General features: G+C 45.4%; 1 protein-coding gene across 1 annotated transcript in view; it reads left to right on the forward strand.

Moving 5' to 3' along the window:
- The first annotated feature begins 47 nt into the window (after nucleotides 1-47).
- Nucleotides 48-10,553, forward strand: part of LOC109524510 (MTSS1-like protein) — a 33,917-nt gene continuing 23,411 nt past the window's right edge. The window contains exon 1 of the mRNA XM_019884443.1: nucleotides 48-338. Coding sequence (XP_019740002.1) covers nucleotides 252-338 — 87 coding nt within the window. The 5' untranslated portion in view covers nucleotides 48-251. The remainder of the gene's footprint in view (nucleotides 339-10,553) is intronic.

Consider the following 10,553-nt stretch of genomic DNA (forward strand, 5'->3'; position numbering starts at 1 on the left):
AGCGAGAGAGAGAGAGAGAGAGAGAGAGAGAGAGAGAGAGAGAGAGAGAGAGAGAGAGAGAGAGAGAGAGAGCATCTTCGTCCTCACGTCGTGCCTCCTCTCCTTCCTCATCTTCTTCCGCTGCGTGTGTCGCTGCTCGAGGGAGAAAGCCGGAGGGAAGCTCTCCTTGGAAATATATATTTTTTTCAGTTTTAATTTTTTTCCATATTTGGTCGCGCGCTTTCGGGGCGCGCGCGCGTGCGTGTGTGCGAATGGTGGACTTGGCCAACATGGAGACTGTCGAGAAGGAATGCGGGGCCCTCGGGGGTCTTTTCCAAGCCATTGTCAACGACATGAAGGTAAATACGTGTGATTGTTTCGTACTTTGCTGAATAACGACACACAACCCCCGCCCTCGTCCTCCTCCGTGGGAAGAACCTTGAGCTGAAATGAACCCCCCAAATGTCCCCAATTTGTCTTTTCCTTGACGTATTTATTTTGATGAACTCGCCGTTTTTGTTGACCCTCCCTCCATCCTCTTCCTCATCCATCCATGCTGAGAATGAAGCTTGCCTGCGCCCGTCCACCCGTACCCCCTCCCTGCATCCATTATCGGACGTGCCTTTTTAACGCATTGCAAGAAAGACTCTTTGAGCACCCCCCCCCCCATCGCCCCATTAATCCATTCATTCATCTCACAAACTCATTGATTTGCTTCCGTGCCTTGACGACGGCGTTAGACGCCCCCCCCCCCAGCCGTCAATCAGCGCCCCCCCCCAAAAAAATTGCCTCCTGTCTGTCTGTCTGCTGGTGGATTCGAGAGGCTGCGAGTGTGTCATTCCTCAGCATCCTCTTTGTGTGTCTTCGTGCATGCATGTGAATGATCATATCCCGGCATTTTCTGGAGATTTTTTTTAAATTTACGGTATTCTTTGAAAAATATGTTTATTATTGTGTCTACGAGAGTGCTGTTCCTAATATTTTGTCCCTCTCCGATGCAGCTAAGGGCAACAGCATCACAATAATAAAAGCACATCGTATATTTGGACAAATTTAATATATATATTTTTTCGTATTGGATCAGAGTGGTACACCGGGTGAGTACAGGCTGTCATTGGCTTTGTGATTGGCTGTGGACCCGGGCTGGACTCCAGTTCGGCCGTGACCCGAATGAGAACCAGCGCAACACGGTAGAAAAGGGGAGAAGGACAGCACGGGGGACTCGTGTTGGCCACTATCTGTCTCACAGCTCTGGGGTTCTGGGTTTGAATCTCAGGCTTCATCACCAGTTCGTAGTTTGTCTCTGTTTGCCCTGACATGGCCTGGCGACCAGTCCATTGTTTGTCTGTATGTGCCTCGGATTTCACAGAGACACGCATACTTAAAGGCACTCAAGTACTTAAATCGGTACAGATCCAATATAAAGCATTTTCCCAATTAGTGAAAGGTGATACGTGAGCTTGGCTCCCAAGCATGCGCACGCACGCACGCACGCACTAAATCTGTGGATTAGTGTCAAAGTGGCCGCAGCTGTGAGCGCATCTTAGCATGCATCCCGATGCCCTCTTAACTCCACTTGGAGATTTAAAGGGGACATTTGCTGTCATTTTAATAGCTTGTATACAAATGGTTGGGTGTCACCCATGGAGGGCGAAATGAAACAACCAATCAAAATTTCGTCAAATGAAAACAAGACTGCCAGAAAATTTGACTGAATTGCGATGTCCCGATTTTGCAAATTTACATCATGCCGCCCCCGCGCTGAGGTCTCTTCGGCACATGACCCGGCAGCTCGCGAGTCGCCGGCGTTGTCAGCAGTCTCAAGGCTTGAGCTTCCAGTTTCACGCAAGGTCCAAGTTACAAAACTCAAGCGAGTCGACTCAAGTCAATACTTGGGTTGAGCAAGTCATGAATCGAGTCAGGAAATCTCGCTCAGTCACAACATGTATTCATTCGCCCATGAGCCAGTTTGCACTCGCTATCCATTGTTGTGTTACCGAGCAGCACTCACAGAATAAGAGTCACATCCGATTTTAATGGTCATTTCAATGTAAAACTGACCTGAGATTGAATTCATGTTTGACCAACTACGAGAGAGCTAAATTGTTACTCCAGCGAACCCGCCTTTGTGGCTTAGTAACAAGAGATGAAGTTTGATGTCGTCGCATGTCGCCATTCTCTTATCCCCAATTTCAGCAAAAGCATAATCCTTGAACCCAAATACCATCATGGGTAGAGCCTCCTCTCTAATACTTTGAATGCTCCTGCTTTGCGAGATCATCTCTGCACATTGCCTCGTGCTGGCTCACTCCACAAAAAGTTACTTTTGATCACAAAAAAAAAAACAATGGCACACTAACTTGGCAATCGAGGTTCTTTAATGCCCTCGCATGTGGGCAAGGAGAGCCAAAGTCACGGATGCACTTTGAGCTTTTTTTTAAACATGTCAAGCAATCAAAAGCAGAAACACAAAATGAAAACACTCGCAAGGAGCGAATCCAACTCCAGCTTCCGATGTGACTCCCTCGAGGCCACAACCGTTAAAGGAACACATCCTACAAATGAATACTGCAGTATGGACGGCAATTCATAGCACCGATTGTTTTCTTGACATTCTTTTATTATATTTGTGAACAATTCAGAGCTATTTTGTCGTCATTTAAAAAAGAAAATGGGAGGCTAGAATGGATGACTGCCATTTCACTTCATTTGTATGTGCAAAAGTGGTTTGCTAAGAGTAATGGAACAAACAAAGCTTGGAAGTCAAAGTAAATCTGTCTGGATCAAAAGAGACACGGTTGCCTCCTTCCTCGATTGAAGTGAAAAACAACTTTGCCACGTTTGCCCTGAAAAAAGGAAACGCGTGCTTGTAAAGGTCAGCACCCCATGCAGTCAACAGCCATAACAAGAACAGGGCGGAGGTGATGCCCCACAGATGACAGAGGCTTGCAACAATCCTCAAAATTCGGTGCTGATCTCGTCTACTTTTCGTAACTAAAATGTGACAACGGCAACGGTACCTAGACTGATGAGTTTTACATCTTCTGAATAATGCAAAATCTGTCTGTCGTGTATAAAAGCATCAGAAAACAACAAAAGTGGATTCCATGAAATAAGCCGGTTTCACAAAATCTTGCAACTCTGCGTACTGTAGTATTGAAGCGGTTGGATTTTTTATTTTTTTTTGGTTTTAAAGGGCGTGGCCTCGTGAGTGAGTTCAGGAGCTGGAGTTGCGTTGACAGCCTTGTCTGCTTGTGAGCCTGGAGACATGAGAATATTCCTTGTGTACTCTCTGACAATGGGAGCGCCACTGACACCTACTGTAGTGGATGTGCAATTGATTTGATTATAGTATACGCTCTCCCACCCCAAAAAAAGTTCCCGACACAAAAATATAAAACAGAAATGTGCAAATTGGGATCATGTCCACAGCATCACTTTAATTGATGTAAAATAACCTGAAGGCAAATTCTGCCCAAATGAACTTTCTTTGTTTACCTTCGTGAAAGTATTCAAATGGACCACGGGGCAGCCATTACATCGGTCGATGTGCTTTTCTTTGTTGTTTTGAGCAGCGATCATGAAATTCAAGTCACTTTGACCACTTTGCTTCAGTGTGAGGCCACGTACATTTTGTTAACGGTCATGTGACTGCCTGGCTCAGTTTGATTGGTCAAATGGAGTCCGGCTCCACAAGCATTGGTGAAAGAGTCATGTGACAGTGCCCCAAGTGCATTGACGACGCATTTGTCCGCTCTTGTGGCTCTGTATGCGCTGTGAGCGGTCGTGGCGGTGACACGCGGCGACCGTGAAGCATCGTACGCTTTCCGGCGACTGAGCATTTAGCGTGAAGGCCGATCCGGCCCCCTCATACTTCTCCCGCGACCAACCATTTGAGACTTGAGCAGTCATTCGTGGCCTGGTTGCCAAGCAACATGGACACCTGTGACACAGCATCTCTATCACTGCTGTGAAGGAAGCATTCACAAGGGCACTTTATTTGCTACACTGATGAGAAGGCTCAGGTTTAGTTTCTTTTAGAACATGTTTATTATTGTGCTAAGCCAGATGTAACATTGTGACCCCGCCTTGGTGCTAAATAATAAAGCTCTGCGAGCGTCGAAAGGAATTGGATGAACGCAAGATATTACTTTATGCTGTTTTTTTGTGGGTGATAATTTTCTGTTTAAAAAAAAAAAAGAAAAAAGAAAAATCTGAAACAGTACAACAGTTCATAGATGAAAATTAAACACAAATTATGTTTGGTGTGCTAATCAGTGTCATATTTGAACAAATGAAATTCGTAAATGCTTCATAGTGAATCAAATTAGGTGAGTTTATTGAGTTTATTTGAATTTATATTTGCCTCAAAACGATGACAGTTACTGGGAAAAATAATTCTTGATGCATTCGATTGAAACTCAATAGTTTTGATTCATTCTGTCGCAACTGAAATTCAATAAAAATGCATTAGCTAACAAATTCACTGAGGTTGAGTAATTTTACTTAAATTTGGTTCTTATTCATATTGGCATGTGAAAACACTGCCTGGTCAAAGTAAATTCAAAATTTATTTTTCACTTGCAAATAATGTTGAGTATTGAAATGCACACATTTTGACATGAATGTTGAAATCCACAAAATAAATTAATATTGAAGTTAAGATTTGAATCAAAATGTTTTACATTAAAATTAAAATTAAAAAATGGATGTTTTGCATTTCTATTGTGCCCCTCGTGTGACAGCGACCTCACCCACTGCCCTTACGTACTCTTAGCACAGCATCCGTGACGGCACTTTGACCATGAGACCAACCCCCCCCCCACCCCCACCCCCCAAGTGTTAATGAGCTTGTTGACCCACAACTACACACCCTCCCCCCAAACACCTGAGCACAAAATGTCACGTCAGCAGCTCGGATGTGCAACGTGTCTTAAAAAACTGCCGCTTTTACTTCCTCTCCGCCTGCCATTGCAATCCTCCCTTCCTCTTTGCTCTCGGCACACGCACTCCACCCAAAAATGCTCTGTCTTGTGCTGCGTAGACTTGAACACACTCAGGTCACTGGAAAACCTTCCCCTTTGCTCATAAATCTCACCCCGATATAAATGTGTGCATGGGCACAATGTGTGTGTCCCAGTGTATCCCTGGAGGCCGGGCTTAATCTGCACTCATGCACACGCGGGGTCACGTTCACGGTCAGTATGCCGATACCACGGAAGAGAAAAAAAAATACTGTTTATGATTCCTACTGAACCGCTACACTGCATTTTGAAATGCCACTCCCACAAGATTCCCTAAAAAACAATAACGGGAAGAGAAACAACCCAAATCCAGTCACCCCCACTCTCTTACTGCGGGTTGTGTCAATGCTTAATGTCTTTGGTTAGCATGGCAACTGGGGCAGGACGGGGGCGACTAATTGTTGAGCTCAGACTTCAAAAAGCCAGTGTACAATTGGTCTTGAGATCATCTTCGACGGCTGCTGCTACAGTGCCGACTGGACTCGGGGATCCAGCGACTTGACACCTTCAACGTCGGCGCTTTCTCCCTCTTGGGTCGTGTGCATGAATCAGGAGAACTCACGCTTGAATTGGCAAAATGGTGTCAGAAATCAGGCGACCACCGATTAGTGACTCAGGCTGCTTGAGCTGTGATGAGATGCGCAGATCCACTGACCTGATCAGTGATTCTCATGTTGTGTCATATTGATAATCGGGGTCACAAAAACCTGATCACTGAATAGAATGAGCGATCAACCCAGCGGATATTTAAACTCATCTTGTCCATCAAGTGCCATTTTGAAAATCAGCAGTGCCGTATTCACGCGTTTGCATCAAAGAAGTCATCCCAGCCTGTTGCAATACGGACAAAAATCAGGTAGCCTCTCCTGTTGGGCTGCAACTGCTCGAACACCCACTAGAATTAGCGGTCCATCGCTAAACTGAAGAGAAGCACGAGACCCACAGACGGTCCCAATGGACTCAGTACACATTTATTGTAGGGGCAGAGGGTCAGGCCAAGGAGGCGGGAACCAAAGGCAGTCAGAGAAAGCCAACCAAGGTGCGCTGGGGGACACAGGGAAGGTCGCTGACCAACCTCAGACCGGCCTCGATGCTGCAGAGGAGAGCGCGGCTGACGAGGTGGAGGCTGGCAGGTGTGCGGGCGAGGCAGGTGTCGTGATTGGGGAGAGGCCCGGCCCACACCGAAGAAAGAGAAAGGCAAGCGAAAACAGAACAGAGGGAGTGGAACGCTGACAACACACACAATGGAGTCGGACAAAATCAGGTATCTACTGTGCATCGTCCGTGACTAAAGGGTGCCGACTCCAATCGGGGATCCACTGGCCTGCTATCTGAAGCTTCTCCATTTCCCAGGTAGTTTGGCAGTATTCTTGCTCTGAATGGTGGGAACACAAAAATCAGATATCAGCCAATCTTTGACTTGCGCTGCCTGAGTATCGAATAAGGCATGCCTCCCCCCCCCACGGGTTGAACTTAGGCACATGTGCCATCTTGAAAATCATTTGTCGCCATCCGATGACGGGAGGGATAGTGACATGAACTTCTGATCATTTCCTTGGGCCCGTACCTCAGGACTCGTACCTCATGTGCGTGTTGACAAGTTGCTGCGCTGCGTGACCTTCATCCTCATCCTCATCCCAGTACAGCGCAGCTGCACTCAGTCATCAATACGCACACTCTGTCCCCAGTGCCAGAAAGAGAGGCAAATAGAAAACAAGTCATTCAGCCAGTGTGTGATTTTCGTTGTTTTCGCGGGCACAAAGCGGCAGCAAAATGGAGTCAGTATTCCAGCCCGGTGGAAGTGGATCATTACATTTGGGGAGCCGAAGAACGGGTCTGTTTCTTCTCACTGTCTCCGGTTGCTCCCAATCGCCTTCAGAAGCCTGAGGTCATGTGACTGAAGATGCTTTGTGTGTGCGCGGGTGTGATCCAGAAAGAAAAAGGCGAGAAGAGAAAGTCTTGTCTCTGCGAGCGCAGAGAATCAGAGCAATGTGAATCCAAAGACGGGTTGAACCGTGACTGCGGTGACTGGTTGAGTGGCGCTCGCATCCCCGCACTGACTTTCTACTTCCTCCGTCGTGTGTCAAAAAGGGAACTTGAACAATTTGCATGCTTTTTGCATTGCGTAACAATCTGTGTCACTGAAGTTGATGGAAAACTTTGACCGGTTGAGTGCCGACTCGAGTCAAGTATCCCAGAGGTGAATAATCACAAAACAAACCCCCATCCCCGATTGGTTGGATCGTGCCAAAACTCGAGCAGTCTCATAACGACTTGAGTGCTGACTCAAACCTCAAGAACTGATCAGACCTTTGAATGTCAGGATCTTCTCCAACCTCTGTTGGGTCACGAAAACCTGCGTGAATTCTTGAGCACCGTCATGAATCGGGGATCCACAGTTTGAACTGAGCTAGCGCATCCGTCTTGTGTCGTTTTGCAAAAGAAATAGTGTGGGTGTTCAAATCTTTGATCTGGACATGTTTTGGCATTGTTGTGTGGGACTTAAAAACCTTTTCCTGGAGAACAATGTGCGTGTTGAGACGTTTAATTGGTGTTGAAACTGTTTATGGGAAGAAGTGTGGGTGTTCAAATGTTTTATTGGAAAAAACGTGGGTGTTGAAACCTTTCCTTCGGAATAACGTGTGATGAAATATTTTAGTGGGAAAACAGTAGGTATTCAAGACCTTTCATTGGAAAAAGTGTAGATGTTGCAACCTTTCGTCATGAAAAATGTTATGAAAGGTTATGAAATCCATCATGTGAGTGGTAAAACCGTTCATTGGGAAAAGTAATGGTGTTTAAATCATTGATCGGTAAAAGTGATGAAACCTTTTTATCGTAAAATGTGTGGTAATTTAAATATTTAATTCAGAAAAGTTTTAGTGTTGACAAAACTGCCATCAGGAAAAGCGTGGGTGATAGTTTTTTTCTGTTGGAAATGTGTGTGTGTTTAAACCTTTCATCTGCAGAGGTAGCGGTGTTGAAATCTTGAAATCTTAATTCGAGAAAAATGTGTGTGTTGAAAGCTCTCATCAGACGTGTCCATTCATCTGGAAAAATGTGGGTTTTGTAACTCCTCATCTGTAGAGATGTGCGTCTTAAATTTAAATATTTGATCAGGGAAAATGTGGGTATTGAAAGCTTTTCCTCGCAATAGTGTGGGTATTTGGCATTGCACTTGAAACCTTTCATCTGTATCGGTGTGGGTATAGAAAACTGCAATTGGGAAAAATGTGGGTGTTGACCCCAAATGGTCTTTCTGGGTGATGTTGTCCATTCGGTGTGACTTGCTGTTCTTCCGTTTTGCTTGTGAGACTTGCAAGGTGATCTCACCGAGGATCTTTGCTCTCCTTGCCCGTCGTCCTGTTTGCCGCTCGTCGGGCCGCCGGCGCATGGCTGCGGACGAGGAGCTTAGCGTCTCCTTTTGTCTCTTTTGTCTGGCCGGCGGCCGGCAAGCCAAACAGAGGAAATCCAGCAAAGAGCCATGGAGGGGAATGGAGGGATTAGCCCCGTTTTTTTCCTTTGCCTTTTTTTCGTGGTCCAATTGTAGCAATTCACACGTTTAAAAAGAAACTCATTCTACAGCCTTCATATTTAATCAAATAGACGGTCGCTTTTTCTCATCAAATATGCCCACTTGAGCTGCGTAGTCATCACACAGGGAGGAGAAACATTTTGCTTTCATGTGACGCCAACACGGGCAAACGACTTTACACTGTCACAGCGTCACAATGTAGTCATCTGATGCCAATTAAAAATGATCTACAAAAATGAAAAGAACAAATGTCACTTTGCAGTAGTGCACTCGTTTGTACCAACAACACAGTCATGATGGAAATGAAAATAATGGAAGGAAATGAAACGGTTTTGGCGACATTTCGGGTTTCAATTCAGTGGACGTTGCGCTGCTCCATCTGATGTTCACGCATTGTGGCCACCCAGGGACCAATTGTTAGTCCATTCAAACATCCGCGCTCAGCCATAATAATAGTCGTTCCTCACCGAGGATAAAGAATATGCCTGCGAGGATTGTTATATTGTCTCCATGCGTCACTGTTTGTGTTCAAATATCCATTACTTGTAACACCACGACACGATGCTATGTGTTAGCCTGTCTCTGGCTTTTCCCATGATGTGTTAGCATTAAGCTAGCGATCTTTAAAATGTATCTAAGTGTAAAAATGAATACCCTGGCTCACCTACTGTAATGTAATGCACCGGCATTTGCAATCAAAGTTGTTCCTCCAATTTTTCTGCAGAATTTGTAGACGCTCCTGAATGTATGCTATTGCACTAAGCTAAGAGTGGAAGGCTCGCCGTGTATTGTTTGAGAAGTTTCTTGCTGGTGGAGACAAACAAGAGGAATATTGAGCCCGAGTGTGACGAGAAAAGCTTTGACAGGCTTCACAAAGGCAATCGTGGGGGTGGGAGTCGGGGGGCCCTGGATGGGAAGAAGAGGAGGCCATCTTGGCTGGCTCCCAGCATCCTCCGTCCTTAACGAGCCAAACATTTTAACGAGCTGAAGATGAGGGTGATGAAGATGATCTCCTCTTACTTGCACTCACTGAGCTTTTGTGTTGCAAGCCAAATAAAAAGCTCTTCGATGTTCCAAACTGCTTCTCTGGCACTCTGACTTGCGTTGAGGACCTCGGGCGCTACAGCAACTCGCGTCGGGACATGGAATCTCACCATTCTTTCTGTCCATACAAATTATGTCTGGGATGACTTTTTTATTTTTTAATGAAAAATCGACTAATTTTTATGATGTAAGATGGCAAAGACTGGAAGATCCCAGATTCTAGTTTGTGCTCGTGGAGTCTCTAAAATCAGAATCAGAATCAGATTTATTGACCATGTATGCAAGAAACACAGAAGGAATTCAATTTACTGTTACAACCTGTTCAGAGGACAAGACTAACATGGCCCAGATATCGAGAAGTCTGGCGGGTCGCTGATAAGAGATCAGTGGACTTCATTTTTGTCACTCTTTCACCAGTCAAAGCATGAATGCAACGAATTTTCTCGATGATCAAAACGGAGGTTCTCGTCCGTACTGGAACAGACATTGTCAATATTGAAATACTTTCTCGATCGGTTTTGGACAAAAAAGGATGCGGTGAAAAGCTAGGGACAAGGCTCTAGGGAGGAAACTCCTAATGGTTTAAGTGTAGGTGTAAAACCTTTTATGGGCTAAAGTGTGGGTGTTGAACCCTTGTTTTAGGAAAACCCATTTTTTGTCTTCATTGAAGCATTCGTGCATTTTTTTTGTCGACAGTTTTGGAATATGGGGAGTTTCAAACCCAGATCCTTTTGACGGTGAGTCAGATGTGCTCACTACGAGGTCCACCGTGCTGCCCCAGATGAGGCTGCATGCCGGTGAATCGGCGTTGCTGTTTTCTGAGCGTCTGTCTCCTGTTTTTTTAACACCACCACAATAAAGTTTTGTTGAATTGTATTTGCCAAAATGCTAATGGGGCAGGGCGTTTTGTGTGTGTGTGTGTGTGTGTGTGTGTGTGTGTGTGTGTGTGTGTGTGTGTGTGTGTGTGTGTG

This window comes from Hippocampus comes, unplaced genomic scaffold (genome assembly GCF_001891065.2).
Source record: "Hippocampus comes isolate QL1 unplaced genomic scaffold, H_comes_QL1_v1.1 scaffold21, whole genome shotgun sequence".
Taxonomy (NCBI): domain Eukaryota; kingdom Metazoa; phylum Chordata; class Actinopteri; order Syngnathiformes; family Syngnathidae; genus Hippocampus; species Hippocampus comes.